The sequence below is a fragment of the Taudactylus pleione genome, unplaced genomic scaffold (assembly GCF_031769625.1).
Source record: "Taudactylus pleione unplaced genomic scaffold, aTauple2 ptg000851l, whole genome shotgun sequence".
In the NCBI taxonomy this organism is placed as follows: domain Eukaryota; kingdom Metazoa; phylum Chordata; class Amphibia; order Anura; family Myobatrachidae; genus Taudactylus; species Taudactylus pleione.
Window position 1 is genome coordinate 472,020 of NW_028285253.1, and position 26,043 is coordinate 498,062.

Sequence of the window (26,043 nt, forward strand, 5' to 3'; positions counted from 1 at the left end):
CATACTGCAAATGCAACCAAATAGTTTAAGGCTAAAAATTGTAATGTTATGCAATGGCCAAGTCAATCCCCTGACCTGAATCCGATTGAGCATGCATTTCACTTGATGAAGACAAAACTGAAGGGAAAATGCCCCAAGAACAAGCAGGAACTGAAGACATTTGCAGTAGAGGCCTGGCAGAGCATCACCAGGGATGAAACCCAGCATCTGGTGATGTCTATGCGTTCCAGACTTCAGGCTGTAATTGCCTGCAAAGGATTTACAACAAAGTATTAAAAAGTGAAAGTTACATTTAGGATTGTTTAGTTTGTCCCATTACTTTTGGCCCCTTAAAAAGTGGGAGGCACATATAGAAACAGTTGTAATTCCTACACCGTTCACCTGATTTAGATGTAATTACCCTCAAATTAAATCTGAAAGTCTGCAGTTAAAGCACATCTTGTTTGTTTAATTTCAAAGCCATTGTGGTGGTGAATAGAGGCCAAAATATGAAATATCTGTCAATTTCCCAATATTTATGCACCTGACTGTATATACCTTGTCCAATAAGCATCCTAGGCGCCGGTTGGTCCTCTTCTCCAATAGCATCCCGGGGTGTGTGAAAATAAAAATACACTAACCTGATCCATGTGGACATAGAAGAACTATATGTGTATAGATATAGCTCTTCTCCCGAAAGAGACAAAACCCTCGTGTGTTTCTGCACTTCTATGGCTAAGAATCAATCAGCGGCCGCTACCATGGGAACAGGCCGCTGATTGGCTGAGTGGTCTGTCTCTTAGCCAATGAACGTCCAATCAAAGGCTGATCTGTGTAAGTTTCTGCAAACACTCTGTTCACAGAGTTTGCTCTGCGTTTCTAAACACAATTCTTAGTAAATTTCTGGGTAGTATTATTTTCTATGGAAAGTATTTGCAAGTTGGTTTGATGATGTATTGAAACCTATACGTCTTTTCACCCGTGATTTACAGTTCTAATCGTGATTTTACTCCTGTGTTTGGCTTTACTAAATCTCTGAGATAAAAAAGCAAAGGCTAAACTCGCACCAACACAATTTTACCCCTAGGCATCCATTACAAAGGGTCTGCAACATTGAAGGTATTGAAAGCTTTTTTAATAATACAGGTAGAGTCTCCCATATCCAAAATGCTTGGGACCAGGGGTATTTTGGATATCGGAATATTCTGTATTTTGGAATATTTGCATATCATAATGAAATATCTTGGGAATGGGACCCAAATATACACACAGAATGCATTTATGTGTTATATACACATTATACACACAGCCTGCAAGTCATTTTATACAATATTTTCAATAATTTTGTGGCTCAAGTAAAGTTTGTGTACGGAAATGAAACACATTTTTGTTTCATATACACCTTATACACACGCCGAAAGTAACACAATATTCATTACACGCCCAAAATGTTCATCTTTAATTAACTTCAGGAGCTGTTGCTGCTGCATGAAGCCTGGTACTGTAAATTGTTCTATGATGGCTACTTGATGAGTAGCATCAATTAGTGTGTATACTGTACTGTATGAGTGGTGTGTGCTGTATATGTACAGTGTGCGTGTAGTGTGTATGTATGTGGTGGTAGGCCGGGGTTAAAATGAGCCGGCACAGGGCAAAACTGTGTTGCATCTGTTGTATTTGGTTCCACCTTCGCCAGCTCACCTTGTAATTGTAGCTGTGCAATGTTCCTTTAGACTGTATGGGGTTTAGGCCCTTTGTAATTTTCAGCACCGGGCCCATGTGGACTTTAATCTGGCACTGGGCAGGGGAAGATTTATGACGAGAACTGAAATGCAACGTTCTATACTACCGACTGAATTCATTTAAGACAATGTTTTATAGCAAATGAAGGCAGAATACATGTTACTTTAAAGAATATGAAAAAATTACATTTATAAATACACATTTTTCAGAAAATGTGATGTGATATGCAAAATCGGGAGTCATTTTTGTGTTCAGAAGCCAAAAATCTATAAGTATCACATAAATGACGACTTATGTAATCCCAGCCTATTTCAAGTGTATATCACTACAAATGAGTAATGGGATACTTACCAAATTATTTGTACATTAGCAAAATCATTCTCTCAAACTGGCAATAGTCAGGAAACAATAAATAATATTTTGTCATTAATAGTTTTGCTGCAAAACCTTAATCTCAGAAGGAGCATGTTTATGCCCCACACTTATGGTACAGAATAGGACATGCTAACAGGCCTGTTTTCAAGAGTATTTGTTAACTTTTCCATAACCAGATAATGGATTGAAGTAGTTGATGTACTGTATATAATTTTAATTATATAGGACAAACAACCTGTTTCATTAGGACAATCTGATAAGTAATTCATTATAGTACATAATTATGTAGTGTAGACAATTGGCAGAGAGCCCTCTTGTAACAGAATACAACCTAGATGGCATATCAGTGGGCACAAAATGGAGATTCATCATGTGTGTGCAGAAAATGGTTTTGGAGCTGTTTAATTTAAAAATATAAAAAACAATTAAATGCTTATATTGTCACTAGTATATATAAAAGGGTGAGCATAGTTTGCTCTAGAAGCAGAAAACCAAACAATAATTGTTACTTAACATCATTATTAGATTTTATTAATACATTTACATTTAACAATGGTTCTAATGAAGGCTTATATACTGGGAGTGGTATTTAATTAGTATAATTACATTTAGAGATGTAACTCTGTTAGACAGTGCAGAAAATTTCCCTCAAACAGTTATTTTTCATTGGTGAAACACAGTAAGTTAATTTAGTTTTGCTTTAGTGGAGCAATTTGAGAGTGGTGGCTTAGTGGTTGCCATAGAGATAGTCTGACGAACAAAAGCTGTCATGCAAGGAAACAAACTGAAGCATAGCACAGGGAAAGGAAGCCCGTCCTTACAAACACTGACAGATGGGTCCTGTTATATTCTTATTCTTTGCTGGTGTTTTGAGCTCAAGAATATTCCATTTAGAGTTGCCATTTATTAGAAGAAACTTACTGTACACTAGCTCAGGTACTTCTTCCCAAATACTTTTTTACATATACAGGTTGAGTCTCCCATATCCAAAATGCTTGGGACCAGGGGTATTTTGGATATCGGAATATTCCGTATTTTGGAATAATTGCATATTATAATGAAATGTCTTGGAAATGGGACCCAAATATACACACAGAATGCATTTATGTGTTATATACACCTTATACACACAGCCTGCAGGTCATTTTAGACAATATTGTTTATAATTTTGTGCATCAAAAAAAGTGTGTACATACATGAAATTCATGTATGTTTCATATACACCTTATACACACAGCCTGAAGGTTATTTTATACAATCTTTTTAATAATTTGTTCCTTAGACAAAGTTTATGTACATTAAACCATCAAAAATCAAAGGTTTCATTATCTCAGTCATGCTGAAAATATTCCGTATTTCGGAATATTCCGTATTTCGGAATATTTGGATATGGGAGACTCAACCTGTAATAATAATAATAATAATTTCATTTATATACAGTAGCGCTTTTCTCCTAAAGGACTCAAAGTGCTTTACATTTGCTTTTACAGTACAAAATAAGCATAAAAAAGGGACATTAGTTAAATGCTTGGGTGAATAGGTGAGTCTTGAGACTATTTTTGAAGGATTCTAGAGTGGAGGCCTCTCGAACTGTGCGGGGAAGTGAGTTCCATAAGGTTGGAGCCCCAAAACTGAAAGCTCGACCCCCAGACGAATTCCGTGAGATTCTAGGGACTGTTAATAGTCCTTCGTCAACGGATCGCAGTAATCGAGTGGGACAGTAAGGAATCAAAAGCTGCTTTAGGTACCTTGGGCCATGGTCATGTAGGGCTTTGTAAGTTAGTAATCCAAACTTGAAAACAATTCGCCATCTGACAGGCAGCCAGTGAAGGGAGTAGAGAGTGGGTGCATGCAGAACAAAAAGTTAGATTTTGCATTATGGGGCAAGATATTTAGAGATCTTTAAGGGGTGGAGCCTGCACATTTTGAGGGTGCTTACACTTTAGTAGGTGGTCGGAAGACCTAATCTTGTTATAAGGACCTCTATAAAAGCTAGAGAAAGGATTCAATTCCAAGCGGAGATAAGAGCTTCAATTAACTTATTCTTGTGGGCTTCTTCTTTCCGATCTCATACTCAACCTTAGATCAGGGGAATGTCCTGGCAAATTCAACATCCTAATGTTAGGCAACGCAAAGCAAGTCTTCACGACTTCAGCTCTATGGTATGGCGCATTGTCATCTTTAATGACAATCTTTGGCTAGAAACTTTTGCAGAAGGAAGAAATTTTGTCTCAAGTGTTGTGCAATATTTTTCTGCTGCTGTCATCATTTGTTCCACAATATAAAGACATCCAACACTAGAGGCTGGCATGAATCCCCAGACCATTACTTTTACCAACTGCTTCAGAGTCACGCTAAGACACTCGGGACAAAATTCTTCATACGCAAATCAATGTACACATTAGTTTGCTTGATTGCCGTAACGGCAGGAGTGACTTTAGTCACTAAAAATCACTTTACATTATTGTTCAATGGCCCAAGATTGGTGCTCCTTTACCGAGGTCAGTTGGTGCCTCCTTTGAAACTTTGTCAGCAGCGCCTTTCTCCTCAATCTCTGTCCTTTGAGACCAATTTTCTAAAGTATTCAAAGAACTTTTTGTGTTGACACACTGAAAACATCCAATTTAGCTTTCGGAGAGCAAATTCGGGGACGTCAAGTTACGTTTGTTTAGGCTAAAACGCGATCTTGATGTGGCAAAGTTTTCTTTGGCCTCCCAGATCTTGGCAGATCATCAGTAGATCTAGTCTCAATAACGTTGTTAAGTATCCTGGCAACAGTAGACTGACCCAATCATTTCATGAATCTGTCTTCCAGAATACCCTTCAAAATGTCAAAAAAGAGAGCACTTGGCATACATATATATGACTGCTGACACACTGATTGGTCAAATGACAATGGCACCTGATTGGTATTGTTGCCCAATGCAAAATTTTTTTGTTTCAAAGTAGATTTTTGGCTGTATTTTTTCAACCACTTTATATATAAACACAACTGCTTAAAAAAAAGAAAAAAAACACCCTATAAAATTCCCTATACAATGATACATAACATTACACTACAACTTAAATGAGAACGCACAAAAGCAACAAAAAATGGTAAAAGTGTTTGGTCACCACCGTAAGTATTAACTGGTCTTTGAATTAACTTCTTTTCTCATTATGTACATTTTTATCTGAGCCTACAGTTCCACAAATTGACCTGCCAGCATTTGCAGAAGGGAACAGATTTTGACCCAAGTATGTTTTGGCTAGGGCAGCAGGTGCATTTTTGCATAATTAAATGTACTGCATATTCTGCAGTTAGTAAGTAATGAAGTGGCAGTTACAAAAACAAACCTTTGTAGATGTATTATTTTTCATTTTATTTTGCTCAGCTCATTATTAGCCAGTTCTACTTTACTCTGCAAACCCCAGGAGGATAACCCTAGTGAAGCTGTATTGTTAAAACACTGGCTTTCCTCAAACAATATGGAAGCACTCCAGTGCTTTAATACTGTTCAAAACTGTTCAACCGCAGGGCCAAGAGCCTTCAACCTATGGCCAAGTAAAAAGGGGAAGGCAGCAGGGTTGGTTCCAATAAGGACTGACTAAACTATATTAGTATAGAAGTAAAATTATTATATTATTATACCCAGTATATGCCTGTCTACATATAAGAGTCGATACGATACTACATACTAACTTTTGCACCCAACATACCATGAGGGGTTATGTAATAGGTTCCAATTTCATGGAGCCGTCTTTTTTACTGTGAGATTGCAACAAAGTTTAAAGAAGCAATCAGTTATAAGGCTGGACCAGCCTTATAACTGGTTGCTTCTTTAAATTTAGCCACAATCTTGCAGAGAAACAGACAACTCCGTGAAATCGGAACCTATTACATAATCCTCCATGTCTGTGTTCTTGAACTGTATACCAGTTTGTGTCCTTGTACTATCAAGCTATTCCCTCTTCGTATAGCACCAGTCTGTACCTCCCAATAATATATTCTACCAACCCATGCTCCTCACAACAAAAGGCTAACCTTGACCTTTTCCAGTGGATTTGCTGGGAACTTTCTACCTTCTATAGCCCTATTTTCTCTTCAAATAGTCTTTTTATTAAAAGATTTTAAAACAGACCTTTACATAGAAAAAGCAAAGCAATAATATAGTTTTACAACAAAATTCCATAAGCTGAGGGAACTATAAAAAGAAAACATTCAATATCAAGGCATCTTAAAACAGTGCACTGAAGTAAAACAAAGAAGAAACAAATGCATAAAACATTAGACTCAACTAGTCAATAGAGGAAACATTTTGAAGAAAAGAGGAATAGCAAAGAAAGGTAAGGGGTTTTGTTGCGTCATGGTATAGTGATTAAAAATTGAGCGAGTTTTAAACGGTTTGTAGAGGCGGCTTGGCCAAAACTGCTCAGAAATTGACTTTTTTTTTATTTAAGATTGAATTGGGTCAAGAACATCTATTTAAAACTTATCCAACATTATTTAATTTTTTATTTTTTTTAAACACATAACATTAACATCAATATTTAGTATATAGTCATTGATATATATCGGACCATCAATGTTCAGAACATCGCAACATTGATTTCTCCAGCCGCTGCTCCTCTGAACAGCTGCCAGGTACACATTGGGGGACTGTGGGGTGGAGAATTTACATTTCCTAGGCTGCTGCTCCTCTTTGCAGCCGCTGGGTGGGGGGTCCTGGAGTGCTGACCGATCAGCAGTGATTGGCACCCTACCCCAGCAGACACTGGGGTAGGGTGCAGAGGTGCCCCTGCTATTGGCGGCTGCTGGAAGATTATCTTTCACAGTCACCCACTGTTACAGACAGGTCGCATCGTTTGCGACTATGAGCGGTATCCAATTAGCCCCGAACATTGTTCGGGCGCTAATAGGTCCTCGAGCTTATCGCCGAACGTGGGGATTAATGTGTTTTTGCCTTTTTTCATGTGAAAAAAATTGCAATTATCGTGGATTCTTTTTCGGGACACATCAGGTCCCAAAAATAAAATCCTGATAAGTGCTGGCATCAGGCCAACTTCGGGGCTAATTATATAGCCCCGGAAGAGGTAATTAGCCATTGGATACCCCCGTGCCAGTTAACGCACTGCCTGGCATGGTCACAAACTATTTGACGATGCCAGGCAAGTGGTTAAAGTGCACGGTACATGGACATCAAATTTATACAAAGTGACCAGGGGTGTCATGAAGAGTAGATGTGATGCAGTAAACTGACCAAATAGTGTTAATGGTGACAGATAAAGAGGGAGGAGTAGGGTTTTTTCAATGTAGAGTGATTTTACTTTTTATGGCATTTAGGATGTGTTTGAAAAGTTTTGATGTAAGTTTAGGAACCCGTGGATTGGGTCTGGGAAGAAGAGCACAGCTGGGATATGGAAACCAGTTACAGACAGTATAAAATCGTGAATGTGTTTCCTTTAAGTTTGGATATTGAGACAAGACAACCAAATGTGCAACAGGGAGCAATAATGGCCACAGAAACGCCAGCAGAGATCTGAGGATGCAGGAGAGATGGCAGAAAGTAGGGTAGGGACCATATATCAATTGTAATATAGTTTAAAGGAGTTCACTTTAATGCAAACTGAAAAGAACCCTTGTTAGTTCACATTTAATTTTAAGCAACTCCTCAGGGTCCTATGTCTCTTTCCCAAGCCAGCTCGTGGGCCTACTTAACCAGATGATTATGGGCAGGGAGGAGGAGATACAAAGAGGATATTAAAACCTTCAATATCCAGTCCTGGCGGCAAAATTACTCTAATAGAAAGCATGATATGATGGGGATAGTGACATGTAAGAAGTAGTAAAAGTGTAGTAAAAGAGGCGGAGTTGGAAAAAAAAAACACTGTTTTTGGTTTAAACAGTTTTTTTTTTTCCATTTATGTTTCAATGAAAGAAAAATTGGAACCCTGCTTATTATATTAATACTGTGAAACATTGCTATGTAATAGTAGCCTTGATCAATTATGTTTTAATGTTTTCTAACATTAATCCAAATCCATTTAAATAATGGATCAATAATGGATTAATTAATACAAAATTAGGATTTTTTTATCTCACCAAAAAAGAGAGCCATACTAAGGGGTTTTTATAAAAAAAAATACAGCGCAGGGTTTTTCCCAGCAGCCACAGGGTTTTGCTATTCAATTGAGGGACTGAAAATAAGACGCCGTGTCTTCTATAGAAATCCCTGCTTCTTTTTTTTCGCACCTCCAGAGCAAGTCTGATTTTTCCTAAAATTATTAATTTTAGGAAAAATCTGCGGGACTTGCTCTGGGACCCCACCGCCCCTAATACTAATTAAGCAATTGGTAGTTTCCAATTAGCTTAATTAGTCCTTAAATACACACCTTCCGAAGCGGTGTCTTCTTTCAGCGTCGGGAGCCGGGTCTTCTGCAGCAGGGTGAGTGAGCGTGTGTATATTTGAGTGTGTGGTGCATGTGTGTGTGTGTGTGCGACCTCCCCTGTAGCCGGTGCTGGGAGAACTATATCTCCCAACAGCCCTTGCACCCCCCAGTAGCATCGGAGCCTCCCAGCAGCCCCAATCCCCAGAGACAAGATGGAGGGGAGGCCACCGGGAGCCACGGAGACCACCGGGCAGATAAGTTGTCAGGACTGTGACTATTCCAGTACGTAAAGATAAACTACATTTGCCAAAGTTCCATTGTGGACGATGGAGGAGCTATCCTTTTTGCCGGCGTTCTCCACATACAGGGGATAGAGAGTTAAAATGATCATCTGTCTCAAAGGTGTTGCCAGGCTGTGGGATTTTTGATTGCTTATTATTTCAAACCTTATTCCATTTGGGTCACATGTTCTGAACTTCCTATGGATCGCAGACCTCTAGTATAAAGCCTGTTATTAACGGTGTCTCAGTGTCTGTGCAATGTTACTTTCAGGTCTTTCTTGGACTCCTATCAGATCCCTGCTGTGCCTGTGGTTTGCTGTGGACTTTGCTATATCTCTGCCCGTGTTCCGGTTAAACTTCTGATACTGGTTACCAGCCGCACTACAGAGCTCAGCATTGCCATTGCCTAAGAATTGTTATCCTGCTCCATTGCTGTGGTTGCATCCCCTGCTGGATTATTTACTCTGCATGTTGTCTTCTACCTCCGTGGACACTGAACTCACCTTTACTACAGTTGTCAACTGCACCGTTGCAGTTATCGTCGCCGGACCCTTAATGCATCGCAGGGCTCAACCCCGCTCCGGATCCTCGTCACGCTGCAGGGCTCAACCCTGCTCCGGACCTTCACCGAATCGCAGGGCTCAACCCTGTCCCGGATCTTCATCACACTACAGGGCTCAACCCCAGTAAAATCCATTATACCATCCTGAGGTTTTAGCCTCATATTGGACTCGGGGTTCCCTACCACATGAGTATCAGAGACTTTATTTACATATAGGGGTTTACTCCTATATTGATTACTGTATATCTGAACTTCTGTGTTGTTGAGACTTTATGTGAAACGTTGCTATATATTTGCCTGTAAATAAATTCTATTTACTTTTATTCCGTGTTACTGAGATTCCATGAAAAGGTCATTCCTAAAACCACCTCAGTTTATAGTGCCCAGTAGGCCTGACTCCTTCCAGGAGTCTCAAGTGTCGGCAGCCGTGACAGTTTGCACAGACCTAAAAATGAATCCGGATCTGGAACAGGCTACTGGGGTACAGGTGCTTCAGGGTTTGACCGCTCGTTTGGAAGTACAGGAAAACACTCAAGTTCAAGTTTTGCAATGTCTACAGAATCTTTACACACGTCTTGATAAACATAAGATTCCTGTTGCAAGTACATCAGGGGTTTCTCATTTCCGTTTACCGACTCCTACCTCTTATGATGGTAATCCAAAAACCTGTAGAGGATTTCTCTACCAATGTGAGATTCATTTTGAATTATTACCCCAAAGTTTTACCACCTCTCGTGTTAAAGTGGCTTATATCGTGTCATTATTGTCTGGTGCTGCTCTCGAGTGGGTCTCTCCTTTATGGGAGAGAAATGATGCCTTAATGTCTAATTACCAAGCTTTTGTTTCCACTTTTAAAATGAATATTTGACGAACCTGGAAGATCAGTGGCCGCGTCTGTGTACATTTTATGAGTAAAACAAGGAACAGCTCCAGTTGGTCAGTATGTGGTTCGTTTTCAAACTATAGCGGCAGAACTTAAGTGGAACAATGAGGCATTAAGAGCAGCATATTGGAATGGTCTCTGAGAAACGTAAAGATGAGTTAGTGACTCGGGATCTTCCTGAGAATTTGGATGAGTTAATTTCATTGACTATTAAAATTGAATTGCGTACGCGAGAACAAGGGGTTCAGAGGAATCGCACTGAGTGTTCTAAAAGTTCTCTTCCCCAGTCTCGCTCCCTTCATGGTACATCTGATGAGCCTATGCAAATTAATAAAGCTAAGTTGTCTGTAGTGGAGAAGTAACGTAGGAGGGGTTCTAATTTGTGCATCCTCAGAACATTTCTTGGCTAAATGTCCAATAAGGCCGGGAAAACGGTCGTCCCTAGTTGATGGAGGGAAAGTCAACCTAGGGGTGCTTTCAAAAGTTCCCCCCAAAAAAGACTGTTTAATCTCTGTGGGTATTCCTGATTTTGGGTCTCTGTGTCAAGAGTTTTCTGCATTGCTAGATTCTGGAGCAGCTGGCAATTTTATTTTGCTGTCATTGATCAAAAAATTGAAAATTCCTGTTGTCACATTAACCCGTTCTCTTTCCCTTTCTGCAGTAAATGGGACTAGAATCTCTAATGGATATGTTATGCATCAAACAAAGTCTATGAAGTTGAGGGTAGGAGCTTTGCATGAAGAAAGTTTAGAGTTTCTGGTATTACCTATTTCTATGTATGATATAGTTCTTGGTTTACCATGGTTAACTCTTCATACCCCTCATATTGATCGGACTTGTTCTCAAATTCTTTCTTGGAGTCCTAAATGCAAATTAAATTGTTTGATTCATGTGGTACAAATGGCTGAAGTGAAAGTAGATGTTCCACCTTCTCTCCCACAGCCTTATCATGAATTTGCTGATGTCTTTTCTGAGCAGGCGGCAGACGAACTTCCACTGCATAGTCCCTGGGATTGTCCTATTGAACTTATTCCTGGCAAAATGCCACCCAAAGGTCGAGTATACCCTCTCTCTGTTCCTGAGACTCAAGCCATGTCAGAATATGTGCAAGATAAATTACGAAAGGGGTTTATCAGGCTGGAGCAAGCAGGCTTCTTTTTTGTAAAGAAAAAAAAAAGATGGTGGTCTTCGTCCATGTATCGACTTTAGAGGTCTAAATGAGATCAAGGTAAAAAACAAATATCCTTTGCCTCTCATTACAGAATTGTTTGACAGAGTTAAGGGGTCTCGACTGTTTACTAAACTTGATTTAAGAGGAGCTTCCAACTTGATAAGAGTTAAAGAAGGAGATGAGTGGAAAACTGCATTTAATACGCGAGATGGCCATTATGAGAACCTCGTCATGCCTTTTGGTTTATGTAATGCTCCAGCGGTGTTCCAGTAGTTTGTGAATAAAATTTTCTGAGATATACTTTATTAGTTTGTTATTGTTTATCTTGATGATATTTTGTTTTTTTTCCAAGAATCTTTCTGATTATCGTACCCATGTCAAAGAGGTATTAAGCCGCCTACGAGCTAATAAGCTTTATGGTAAGATCTCCAAGTGCGTTTCTGAAGTTCCGGTTATACCCTTTTTGGGGTATATTATCTCTGGTTCCGAACTTCAGATGGATCCTGAGAGGTTATAGGCTATTCAAGATTGGGTTTTGCCCACTTCATTAAGGTCTATACAGAGATTTTTAGGCTTTGCCAATTATTACAGAAAGTTTATCAAAGCGTTTTCAACGATTGTGGCTCCAATCACTGCTATGACAAAAAAGGTGCTAATCCCAAAGTGTGGTTCCCAGAGGCATTGGATGCCTTCCAGACTCTTAAAGATGCATTTTCTGCGGCACCTATTCTAGTTCAACTTGATGTTGAGAAACCATTTATGTTGGAAGTGGATGCCTCCACTTATGGAGTTGGGGCTATTTTGTCACAAGTGGCTGCAGATGGGACAACAGTATCTTGTGGATTCTTTTCACGAAAGTTTTCCAGTGCTGAGAGTAATTACTCCATTGGGGACCAAGAATTGTTAGCTATTAAGTCAGCGTTGGAGGAATGGAGATATTTATTAGAAGGCGCAAAGTACTCCGTTACTATTTTTACAGATCATAAGAATTTGCTGTATTTGAAGACTGCCCATTGTTTTAACCCACGACGGGCTCGTTGGGCACTCTTCTTTTCTCGGTTTGATTTTGTCCTCAGATATCGTCCAGGTTCATTGAATAAAAAGGCAGATGCACTTTCTCGCTCAATGTTGGAAGAGAAAGAACAAAATGAGGATCAAAGGTACCCTATAATAAACCCTCTGGCCTTTTCTTCAACCTCCATCTCTCTGGATCCTCCTCCTGGGAAGAAATTTGTGGCACCTGAGTTACAAGGTAAACTTCTTTCTTGGGCTCATAATTCTCGTTTCTCTGGACACCCAGGGGTTCTTAAAATGTACTCATTTTTGCAACGTTCTTATTGGTGGCCTTCCATAAAAAAAGATGTCCAAGAGTTTATACGTTCTTGTTCTAAGGGTTTACAATATAAATCCTCCCGGCAGTCTCCTGTGGGTCTTCTCTATCCACTACCCATTCCTACCCAACCATGGACCCATCTTTCCATGGATTTTATCACAGATCTTCCTGAGTCTAGGGGGTGTACGGTTATTTGGGTAGTGGTGGATCATTTTACCAAGATGCCCATTTTTGTCCTTTGGCTCGAAATCCATCAGCCCCCAAATTAGGACAAATATTTATTAAAGAGATATTCAGTCTTCATGGACTTCTTTCTGATATAGTGTCTGATTGGGGTGTCCAGTTTGTTGCTCGTTTTTGGTTAGCCTTATGTTCATCATTGCAAATTAAATTACAGTTTTCTTCTGCATATCATCCTGAGTCAACTGGACAAACCGAAAGAGTGAACCAAGAATTGGAGACCTTCTTGAGAATGTATATTTCCTCTTCTCAAGATGATTGGATGTATTTTTTGCCTTGGGCTGAGTTTGCCCATAAATTTCATTATTCATCTGCTACAGGTGTAAGTCCTTTTTTCGCCAATTCTTGTTGGCATCCCCGAGTTCCTGAGCTTCAATCAATTCCTACAGTGGACGTTCCAGCAGCTAAAGCTACTCTCCATCATTTTTCTGGAATTTGGAGACAGGTACATAAGTGTCTTAGGACAGCCTCTCATAATTATAAAATTTTTGCTTATAGAAAACGTTCGGCTGTTCCTAAATATTCTTTTGGGGATCGTGTCTGGTTGTCTACTACAAATCTTCGACTTAAAGTACCTACTATGAAGCTTGCTCCCCGGTACGTTGGGCCTTTTTGTATTGTAAAAATTATCAACCCAGTGGCATGTAAGTTACAGTTCCCTCCAAACATGCATGTACCTAACTCCTTTCATGTCTGCTTGCTTAGACCATTGATTCTTAATCGATTTCACGACAGCTTGCCTAAAGTACCTCCCACAACAAATTCTCAAGGTGTGGAGTTTGAGATCGATAAGATTCTGGATTCACCTAAACATCAAAATCAATTGCAATATGTCGTAGACTGGAAGGGTTATGGCCCAGAGGAGAGATCTTGGATTAAAGACTCTGATGTCCATGCTCCTAAATTGATATGGAATTTTTATGCTAAATTCCCTTTAAAACCTGGTGGGTGTTCGGAGCCCACCCAAAAAGGTGGGGGGTACTGTCAGGACTAACTATTTCAGTACGTAAACAAACTACATTTGCCAAAGTTCCTTTGTGGTCGTTGGAGGAGCTATCCTGGTTGCCGGTGTTCTCCACATACAGGGGATAGGGTTAAAATGATCATCTGCCTGTTATTAACGGTGTCTCAGTGTCTGTGCAATGTTACTTTCAGGTCTTTCTTGGACTCCTATCAGATCCCTGCTGTGCCTGTGGTTTGATGTGGACTTTGCTATATCTCTGCCCGTGTTCCGGTTAAACTTCTGATACTGGTTACCAGCCGCACTACAGAGCTCAGCATTGCCATTGCCTAAGTATTGTAATCCTGCTCCATTGCTGTGGTTGCATCCCCTGCTGGATTATTTACTCTGCATATTGTCTTCTACCTCCATGGACATTGAACTCACCTTTACTACAGTTGTCAACTGCACCGTTACAGTTATCGTCGCCGGACCCTTAATGCATCGCAGGGCTCAACCCTGCTCCGGACCCTCACTACATCGCGGGGCTCAACCCCGCTCCGGATCCTCGTCACGCTGCAGGGCTCAACCCTGCTCCGAACCTTCACCGCATATCAGGGCTCAACCCTGTCCCGGATCTTCATCACACTACAGGGCTCAACACTAGTAAGCTCCATTATAAAATCCTGAGGTCTTAGCCTCATATTGGACTCGGGGTTCCCTACCACATGAGTATCAGAGACTTTATTTACATATAGGGGTTTACTCCTATATTGATTACTGCATATCTGAACTTCTGTGTTGAGAGTTTATGTGAAACGTTGCTATATATTTTGCCTGTGAATAAATTCTATTTACTTTTATTCCGTGTTACTGAGATTCCATGAAAAGGTCATTCCACCTCAGTTTATAGTGCCCAGTAGGCCTGACTCCTTCCAGAAGTCTCAAGTGTCGGCAGCAGTGACATAAGTATTTTTTTTCTTTACATGTCATGGGGTTTTCAGCTCTGAAAACCCCGCAACCACTTTTTTTAATTGGATACCACGGGTATCGAGAGTGTGCATATCTGCGGTAATCCAAAATTGTATATACCCCTAAGTCCTTCCACTCATCTCAGTAGAACTGAATATTTTGAACTGAAATGAACATGAATGAGATTAAACCATGAGGTGTTTTCTCTGTGTATTGCCTCTTTATTGTGTTGGAGTTGTTTACCTTTTAAGCTTGAAAATGTTAGTTGTGGTTTTCTCCTGTCCTATAGGATTATTAGGGGAAGAGTTTGTGGAGTCTAAGCCGTTGCTAGGCAGATTTAGTACCTCTCTGATCTAGTTCACCCTCCCTATTTCTCTGTAGTGTGTGTGTGAATTTACTGTATTGGTTCAACTCACTCAAATGAAGACCACAATCAACAAGAATGTGGAATACTATCGGCGGATTCCCTTATAATAGGATTTTTCTTTTTTAAGAAGTGACAGCGCTATGCCTGTAGTGACAGCTTATGAAAAATAAAACAAAAACATTTGGTTAAGACCAAACAACCCTGTCCAGAGGTGAAATATTTAATGGTCTAGGCTGGGGGCAGAGCTGTGTCATATGGGTGTGAAAAGGGGATGAGCAAAAATAAGTTTGTAGTATTGAGTGCAATGATCCCATATAGAGAGAGAAATCCAAATCGTAGGGAAGATTTTGGCTATAGGAGATCGGAAGGTGGAAGTCATAACAAGCTGTAGGGGGAGTAAAGTGAGAAAGGGTCAGTCTCTATAAAGGTCCAGAAACAACAAATGGGTGAGGGAGGCATACCATAGGGGGGGAAGCAGTTATTATACCTACAGCCGGCATCCCGGCTGATGAAATCCCGGTGCTGGAATGCCACTACCCGGCCAGAAGACCGACAGTAGTGGAGATGCTGATGAAGGAATACTGACAGCCGGGATGTAAGTCATAAGTATAGTGAGGCTGGTTAGGTCTTAGTCGTGTGGAGGGAGGGTTAGGCACCAAGGTGGGAGGGTTAGGTTTAGGCACTAACGGGGATGGCTAGGGTGTTGGGGGAGGGTTAGTGTTAGGATGCAGAAACAGAGGGTTAGGGGGAGGGTTACCATACTTACCGTACCCGTGTTGGGATCCTGAGCATCGGGATGCAGCTGTCGGTATATTGACAGCAGGCATCCCGACTGCCGGGATTGTATACAGATTCACCATAGGACACACTGGGCCAAATGTGTGGGCTAATAACATTTGACTATATTAGGGACTCCTAATCCGCCATTCAAATGGTTGTACTAGAGCACCCTCATTAGGTCTCTCAGGTCTTCCCCCTGCCCAGATAAAGTCTAAGTCTTTTGTAGGTGTCTAAGCGATTCAGTGGGAATGTGACTCAGTAGCATCTGGCAGAGGTATAAAAGCCTGTCAGACTGGCTACCGCCAAGTAAAAGTCCTGTGTGTCCACACTGAGATTATGACCATGTCCGTCTTTCTGTTACCGTGAGGTGACAAACTCTGCAAGTGGTAAGGTGTGTACACACATGATTTTTTGAACGATTTGCCCGATTCCAACACTGCGGAGCAACAAATCATTCAAATCATCAAATGTGTATGCACAATGCGCACTCCCGCAGTTTTGTCCCTCGCATCTTCAGGTCGCCCCTACATGCAGCTCAATCTGACAATCTTGTTAACAATTTTGTTCAAATCGTGCAGTGTGGACACACTACTGGATGACCAGATGATATGTTAACATTATATATGTAACGATGAAATAACCGAACACCACAAGATATATCGTTTAGTAGATTGCACTAGTTCATTTGTCCGGGAGTTCAAAGGAAATGTGGACGACCAAGGCATCGTTTGCAAGTCGTCTAGTGTGTACGCACATGTAGCGGCAATAGCACCAAGTTTGTCATACACCCTTTATCTGGGGTGAGACTTTCCCATGTTACGGGAAATTATATTCGACTGGATTGGTCCGGACATGCCGGCAACTGAATCACTGGCTGGACGCCCAACACTACATGATCCTGTTCCCTTCGGAACCAAATGGAAAAATCAGGAAGCAGCAATATTTGGCCTAGGTACATGGCTGCTACTGGCCTAGAGTTGCGTTCCAGTGAAGGTTAGGAAGGAGCTCTGATCAGAGAAGGAAGGGAGGAGACGGAAACTTTGCCAGCTGTGTCCAGGACTGTGTCACTCCAAGACTTTGCTCAAGACCAAATAAAATATTGTACATTGGAGAATGCATACAGAAATTGTGAAAGTGAATTGAGTGTGGAAGGCTGAGAGGCCGGCCGAGGGTGAACCTTACTTTACAGTACAAAGGGACCTGCTATATAGGGTGGCGGTGGTTTAGGAAAAAATAGTTGATCAGCTCTTGGTGCCACAAGTACACGTCCCTTTTCGTATTAGCAGCGGCCCATACTCACCTTATGGGGGAGAAGCATTTAGGGGAGAAAACTCTAAATACAGTGCTCCAGAGGTTTTACTGGCATGGAGTCCGCATGGCGGTCAAGAGGTACTGCCATGCCTGTGTATTCTGTCAGCGGACTGCAGATTACCACATTACCGAGCTTCCCTGGAACCTCATCCTATAATCCTAGTACAATTTGAGTGGATTTCCATGTACCTAGTGAGCCCCTTAGAGAAGTCCACCTGAGGACATCAATATGTTCTGGCAGTACTTAATTATGAGACATGATATCCTGAGGCAATACAACTTCGGAATATTAAGCAAAGTACAATAGCAAAAGAGCTACTACTATTGATCACTTGGAAACTTGGGAATCCTAACAGATATCCTAACGGATCAGAGCACTCCCTTCATGTCGGATTTAATGAAGGAGTTGTGTAAATTGCTAGGGGTACAGAGGCTACAGACCTCGGTCTATCACCTGCAAACCGATGGATTGGTTGAGAGGTTCAATAGGACATAGTTAGGCGAGCCATGGCTCAAGAGAAAAAAGACTGGGATATCCGGTTAACCTTAACTCATGTTAGCAGTATGGGAGGTGTCTAAGGTATCAACAGGGTTCAGTCCCTTTGAACTTCTGTGTGGAAGACAATCCAGAAGAATTTTAGATATTCTTAAAGAAGGGTGGGAACAACGGGGACCCATGGAACCAAATTAGGTACAGTTTGTGGCCCAATTGTATGACCAACTACAACGGATCGGTCCATTGGTTAAGCAACACCTAAAGGAAGCACAGGAAGGGCAAAAGAAGGGTTATGATACCAGAGCCACCATACGCACTTTTAATCCAGGTGACAAGGCGCTTGTGCCCACCCAAGAGAGTAAATTGCATGCACATTGGCAAGGCCCTTATGAAGTGATAGAGGATGTAGGATCTGTGAAATATCAAGTACGGCAGCTGGGTAGACGGCGAATAGAGCAAGTATATCACGTCAACCTGTTAAAGCCGTGGGTGGAGGAAACTCCAATGTGAACACTTGGAGTGGTGAAATTGGAGGACTGCTTTGTTCACATAGAGGACCTCATTCAGAGTCGGTCGAAGCGGCCGCACGGTCGTACGCCACTGATGTTCGCTATACTGCGCATGCGTAAAGTTCGCAATGCGCGTGCGCAAACTAGCCGCTACAATCAGAAATTTCTCGCTTCTTGAACACAGCCAGGTCGGTAGTTTGAGTGACAGAATGAGGCGTTTGTGGGTGGTAACAGGGGAAGGTGCTTGAAAACGGGGGAGTGGAGATCCGAACGCAGGCGTGCCTAATTATGCGAACGGAGTTTTATGGGAGTGCATACGGTTTATGGGAGTGCATAATTAACAAAGTAGCGTCATGGCACATGTGACATGGGAGGTTTTTACACTGACATGATCGTAGAGCTTAAGAGAGGGTATGGTCAGCCTTAAGCTCTAAAACCAGTTTCGATGGTTCCCGATGGTCTCGATTAATCCTTATATGCCCGGAGATTACGTGCGATGCGTACGAGAAGGGAGCGTATTTTTTTGAATTCCGGCCGCTTCCTCCCCTTGGTCGGCCAGCTACCGATCTAAACTTAGGGACGCAACTTGCGAGAGAATCATTTGCATATCCGGCCCCTTTTCCCGTACGACCGTGCGGCCGCTTCGACCGACTCTGAATGAGGTCCAGAGTCTTTCCTGGCACCGGCTCAAACACAACAAGCGTTGGAAATGGTAGCTCGGAATACAGATGTTTTTTCAACTATTCCAGGATATACCAAAATAACTGAGCATGACATTTTCACTCCACCAGGAGTTATAGTTAAGCAACGGCCATATAGAATACCGGAGCCAAGAAGGGCCGCGGTGAAGAGAGATGTAGAGGACATGTTACCACATGGTGTAGTGGAAGAATCCAATAGAGAGTGGAGTAATCCCATAGTTCTCGTGTTGAAACCCTCGGGAGCGATTCACTTCTGCAACAACATTAGAAAATTAAATAAGGTATCCAAGTTCGATGCTTATCCATTGCCATGTGTGGATGAGCTGGTGGAAAATCTGGCCAGTAGTCAGTATTTGACTACCCTGGATTTAACAAAAGGGTTTTGGCAGACACAACTCACTGCCTTAGCCAAGCCAAAACAGCCTTTTCAACACCGGAAGGGCTATTCCAGTACAAGTACATGTTGCCGTTTGGTCTGCATGGAGCACCAGCCACATTCCAGCGGGTAATAAACAGACTGGTAAAGCCTCACAGAGAATATGCCAACTCTTACCTTGATGGCATAGTCATTCATAGCCAAAACTGTGAATCCCATCTGCCCAAGGTGGAGGCTGTTCTGAAGTCTTTGAGACAAACCCTGCCAAATGTGCAATAGCTATGTCAGAGGCCAAGTACCTAGGTCGGATATGTGGTTGGCAGGGGAAACTTAAAACCCTAGGTGGATAAGGTAAAAACTGTGAGGAAATGGCCTAAGCCAGAAATAAAGTCTCAGATACAGACTTTTCTGGGTTTATGGGGGTTACTACCGGTGGTTTATTCATAACTTTGCTATTTGGGAAGCTCCATTGAGAGACTTCCTGAAAAAAAAAAAACACAGACAGGATAGAGTGCTCCGAATTCTCGGAGGCCGCATGAAGGGATTTGAAAGAAACTTTATATACGGCACTGGTGCTGCAGGCACCTAATTTCAGGGAAAGGTTTGATTTGCAAACAGATGCCTCCGGAACAGCTCTGGAGGCAGTGTTGTCACAGAGAGTGAAGGACAAGGAAAGACCGATTCCTTTCCTCAGCCGTAAACTCCTCCTAAAATAGAAAAAGTATGCTACAGTGGAGCAGGAATGCCTGGCAAATAAATTGGCACTGGAGGCCCTCCGGTACTACTGTACCTGCTTGTTAGGGAGTTCACTCTGGTCACCTACCACTCCCTGCTACAGTGGATGCATATGAATAGGGAGGTAAATGCTAGGGTCACACGTTGGTTCCTGGAGTTGCAACCTTTCAACTTTACAGTGGAACATAGAGCTGGAGTTCTCCATAATAATGCCGATGTCCTGTCACGGAAGTCTGCACTTCCCAGGGCAGCAGATTAGCCAAAGTTGGCGAAGCTAAGACAGTGGGAAAGCAAAATATTTTCCAGGTAAAGAGTCCTCTTCACCAAGGATGGCAAAGCTAAGGGGTAGGGTATGTGGCAAAGACGGTACTTTGCCACGTTCTGATGTCCAGTACAAATCTCATTCCCCAGGAAAAGGGGCAGATAGGGTTAAGAATCCTGCTGATTACTACAGGAAAGGTTTCACACACAGCTGCACTACCTAGGTGTGATTGATTGGTGTGTGAAAGTATAAAGGCTTGTGGGATCCAGTGGGCCGGGCTTCAGACACTTATTAGCAGCTGGACGATAGAGTAGGGGCTGGTGTGTATAGTTAGTGTCAGGAAGCCATCTGATGTATCTAAATGTGATGTGAGAACATTTGGTAGAAGTAAAAGAAGCCACCTGACTGTGAAAACGATGTTGAGTCATTATTTGTAAGCATCTGTAGCATCCTGGTTTCTTACCGCTTACTTCAGAGGTGTCATTCATTCTGTAGTTTGTAATGTCCATCCGCACTAGGTAATCCTTAGGGATTACCAAGTGCGGACGGACATTACAACCTACAGACTGAATGACACCTCTGAAGTGAGCGGTAAGAAACCAGGATGCTATAGATGCCCATCATGTGTCACCTGTAGTTATTTACAGACGAGATGCACATTTCAGCACCCACAAACTGGGAAAGTGTTTAATATCAGACATGTACTTTCATGCAATTCAACATTAGTTGTATATGTCATTACTTGTCCCTGCGGCCTCTATTATATGGGAATGACATCGCGTAAATTCAAATAATACATGGCCTTACATAGTTCGGCAATAAAAGCGCTGAATGGGAAATCTATGGACCAGTCGGTGGCGGTACACTTTAGGGACAAACAATATCAGTTAACTTCCCTAAAGTACACAATCATCGACCATGTACCTGTTCATATCAGAGGTGGGGATCGTATGAAGGCACTCACCTATCTGGAAGCCTCATGGATTTTTATATTAAATACTGTGGCACCTCGCAGGTTAAACGAGCATATATCGTGGAACTCCTTAATTTTACGCAAACATTCTGCTTCTCGTTATTTATTTCTATTTATTACGCATTGTCTTTCCTGCTTTTGACTTCATTGAACATTTAGATGGTGATATATGCTTAGAGGCCAATATGATGTCTTGTTGTAAGGTTTATATATATTTCATGTAAGTATGGTTTCTCTTTCTATTCACATGGTTTCCATGGCAGTCAGTAGCCAGGGTAGCGTCTTAGGTTTCCATGACAACCGCCAGGGACAGAAACTTACACGTCATCAGTGCGCGCTACACCCCCCCGGTCTCATGCACCCGGCCCTGCTGCCTCACTCATTGTGTTGTCTTTGGTGGGGATATAAAGTAAGCTGTCGGTTTTCTCTGTTTATATAAGTCTTCTGGAGGACAGGACTTGTTTGCTCTGAAATATTGAAGTAAAACTACCATGTGGTGTTTTGCCTGGATAATGCATCTCAAGGATTACTTGTATTAATAATTCCAAGGGCACGCAGGCAAATACCAGAAGGTTTTGAGGAGTATATATAATGTGGGGATATTACTGTAATTTAATAGGGCTGCTGGAGGATATTATCCAATATGAGGCTTTTGTTTAATGTATCATATACTAATGAGGAGAGACGGAACTCAAGTAGTAGATAATCAATAAAAACACAAATTTCTCCACACCACTTTTCCCCTGATCTCTCTCATCCATCTCCTTGTTCCCCAAACCCGTTGTATGTGTGTCATCCTTGTCTCTGCCCTTTCCTTTCTTCTCCAAATCCAATACCATTTCTGTAACTTTCCAAAATCCGACCCTCTCACAATGAAATCTACTAACTTTGATTCATACTCTCATGATCTCTCGCCTTGACTACTGTAATCTGCTAATCTCTGGCCTTGCCATCTCCCACCTAGCTCCTCTTTAATCCATCCTTAACTCTGCTACATGCCTAACCTTTCTGTCTGGTTGCTCTACCTCTGCTATCCCTCTCTGCCAGACCCTCCACTGGCCCCATTCGTCAGAAATTCAGGAATAATACAAACTCACTCAATTTCTGCTGCAAAATCAACGTTTCAATATATGATGTATTTACCCCAACGAAAATACAATTGAGTGTGTTTCAATTATTCCTTAATGTCACCGAATCTGGTCTATGCGTGGTTTCAACAATACCGAAGGGTAACGGGGAAAAGCTTCTCTAGTGAGTGCCAGAATGCGGTGCTGATATATTGAGGAAATTCTAATTATATATATATATATATATATATATATATATACATATATACACATACACAGATCTTTCTGAGTATTACTGGAGTAATTAGAGGTTGAAGTTGACAAAAGAAAACAAATTTGCATTATGTTAAGAATTCCAGAAGGAACGGTTTACTGGGTTTCATTTTTTTTTCTGATGTATATTTTCTACCAACAAAATATATAGGACTTGGACAACAGAAAAAAAAAATGTGGTTTAGGAACAGTTGACATAATTGAATGTATGTACAGTATATGTCCCGTGCGTCACACAGAGAATCACCCTATAGCCAGTCTACACATTAGCACTCTGGAAGACCTTTCATTTTCCTCAACATTTGTTAACCATCAGACTTTTTTGTCTGGTTACACTGGAAGTTTTTTGTGAATGAAATGTGCAGCAAGATGAATGGCTTGATGTATTAGAAAATGGCAGCCATACAAGCATGAAGGCTGCAGGCATCTACAGACCAGGAATTTCAATGAGAACACGGACCTCATTCTCTGCCGTGTCACACTCAGGCAAGGAGTAAGATTGAATGCCAGCAGCTAAAGAACTCACTAAAAACGCGGATATGTATGTGGCAAGATGCAGACTTTCACTAACCTTTGGTTTTTTGTTCAGCAGCCTGAAACAAAAAAGAAAAATCGTTTAATGAGAAAGGCCAAAAAAGGGGATGAGAAAAAGACAAAACACCTAGAGCGATTTCACATACAGGGCGCATGCAATGGCCACTTAAGCAACTAATTGCTTCCTTGCACCTTTTTGTGTTCAACAATGTTGGAGAATTAAAGTATCTTAAGAGAAAATTGTACGCTAGATTTTCCCATGCATGTCTGGCATCTTTGTGCATCATTAATTGTATTTTAATTAGAGGGAAACTAGCTAAACAGTAGATCATGTCCAACAGAACTGAGCACTGACCTTTTTCTGAGCACCTTCCTTCTTCTTCTTTTCTTCCTGCTTTTTCTTTTTCTTTTCTTCCATCAAATGTTCCTCTTTTTGAGTCTCTAGCTCTATATCCCTGACAAATTGAAAAGAGAATAATTGTGAGAATGAAGAAAACCTTTAACTGCTGCCAAAGTACTTGCATTTTTGGGATGATTGGGACTAATGGGTAGATTTAGTAAAGCTTCTAAAACAGACAAGTAGTGATGTTGCCCATATCAACCAGATTGTAGCTATCATTACTCTATTGCATTCTAGAAAGTGATAGACAAAATGACAAAATCTGATTGGTTGCTATGGGCAACACCACCACTTGTCTGTTTTAGAAGTTTTAGTAAATCTATCCCCAAGCATATGTAACTTTTCATATTTGTACATTAAGCCGATCAATGGTCTGCACGTTTGTGCTGGGTGCACACCCGAGCAATGGATCGGCCACCCATCTGGTGGGACGAACAAACCACCAATTTGGAAAGTGTTCTACACAAACGATGTGTGCATATACACTTACCATTTCGCCACCAGGGATGCCTGGCCACAGGAACTGCAAGTGACGTCAGTGTCGGCGGTCCCTGCAGCCAGTATATGGGCGGTCTCCAGTACACACGATGCCACGAGTGATACACGTGTGTTGGTGAAACAACTAGTTACTGAATACAAGTGATGATTATCTTGACAAAGGTCCTCCGGGATCGAAACGTCGATTAAAGCTATTCACCCATGTGAGATATGGAATAAAAGAAATTACTGGCTGTTGGTGAGTGCCCTCTGTCCTTGTTGCATACAGGACTTCCTTTGGATATATTGGGACTCATTGTTAGTCTTGGGAGGTTGCACCCCGCTGTTGGACCTATTGGACGTGAGTGCAGGACTATCGGATTTCTATAATATATATCTATATCCAACTATATATCTCTATTTATATATTTCTCTATCTATCTATCTATCTATCTATCTATATATCTATATAGGCAAGTGTGTACTGAGCTGGACATGTAGTCATCCTTGCACAGAGCAACCAGTATTGTTAGATCAACCCAGGACAAACGTCTTACCAGGCACTCAGGCATTTATTAACATTTTCTTTACAATTATCTTCAAGTGAAAAGACACATTTCACAAGCATTTTATTAGTGTATTTAGTGTCAAAGCACTACAAATATGTTAAAGAAAATTGTATTCGTGAACTTAGCCCAATAGACCCAAGTAGTATCAAAACTGAGGTCACTGTAATTCCATAATGGTCTGCATCTCAGCAGTTTGGTGCATCAGCTGAGTGTGCTAGAAGCACCAGAGCAGAGAATGACAACCCAGGCAGGAAAGAAGAACTGCACAGGTTGTGACAGGTGCATGGTGCTATAATGAACACTATTCCACTTGTTTTGTGTTCTGCTTGGGCCAAATCTCTTTATCGTATACAATTGCTGACGAATTGAAGAGAATAACTTTTCGATACAGAATTAAAAAACGACCGGCAATCGTGCCGATGTTCAGGGGGATTTGCCTTCACCCTGGACATTGCATGATTGCCGGTACACACTTAAAAGATTTAATGAACGACAGGACAATCACTGTTCCGTCCTTCTTTAGTATGTACAGACTCACATGCGATATCATGTGATTGACTGTGCAGTCAATCACACGATATCACATGCGACTGCAGGAATAAGCAAATTGGGCATACACACTGCACGATATGCCCAATTTGTCGTTCCGATCGGGCAGATATCGTTCAGGTGTGTACCCACCCTAAATTATATATGTAAATCAGAAGTGCTAAAAACAATCAATTAAATGATGTGTACTAATTTAAAAAAGATTTTTAAAATATGCTCTTCATAGAGTTACAGAAATGAATGCACGTAAGTAGCAGTTGTATAAAGGCATTTATCAATATGAATTCAAACATAAGGAAACCAAATCTAAAAAGTATTAATCTCTATTTCAGACAAGAGGCATCATGTTGCACAACGCTAGACAATAATTTTGTTGCCTTTGCTATGGATAAAGGTTAAGAAATAAGTTGCACCTCCTGTAACCCTCTAGAGTAATCACCCGGCTACAGTGCAGTATGAGGAGAATCCAATCTGGGCAGTGAGCCATAAAAATGCCATGCAGCAGCTCAAATAGCTTTCTCCTGCTCTCAAGAGTCCTTCATGCTTATAAACCACAACAGAAAAGCTAGGCTCCTAATCCCTGCCATCACTACAATCCTTACTTGTAAATACTAGCGGAGTAGCTGATGTATACTGAAGTTTGTGTCTGTGCTTTAAGTACTCAATTAGATACCATCCTGTATAACCCTTTCTCTAGCATAAGAGCCAGCAATTAATTTCTGATCCAGCAGAGGAATTACAGTGTTCTGTTTACTTGATGCCATCCATTTTATTACCTCTGCCTAGCAATGCAGAGTGAAAAATAGTAAGATATTG

The 26,043-nt window shown here is 41.3% G+C and overlaps 1 protein-coding gene across 4 annotated transcripts in view; it reads right to left on the reverse strand.

Annotated features, from left to right (window-relative positions):
- The window catches only part of TNRC6C (trinucleotide repeat containing adaptor 6C), a 199,530-nt gene that overhangs the window by 134,070 nt on the left and 39,417 nt on the right, over nt 1-26,043 (reverse strand). For all 4 annotated transcript variants that reach the window (XM_088458798.1, XM_088458797.1, XM_088458796.1 and 1 more), the window contains exons 2-3: nt 23,588-23,687; nt 23,270-23,291 (exon numbers count right to left, since the gene is read on the reverse strand). In XM_088458798.1, the coding sequence (XP_088314924.1) occupies nt 23,270-23,291; nt 23,588-23,650 (85 nt within the window). In that variant the 5' untranslated portion in view covers nt 23,651-23,687. The remainder of the gene's footprint in view (nt 1-23,269; nt 23,292-23,587; nt 23,688-26,043) is intronic.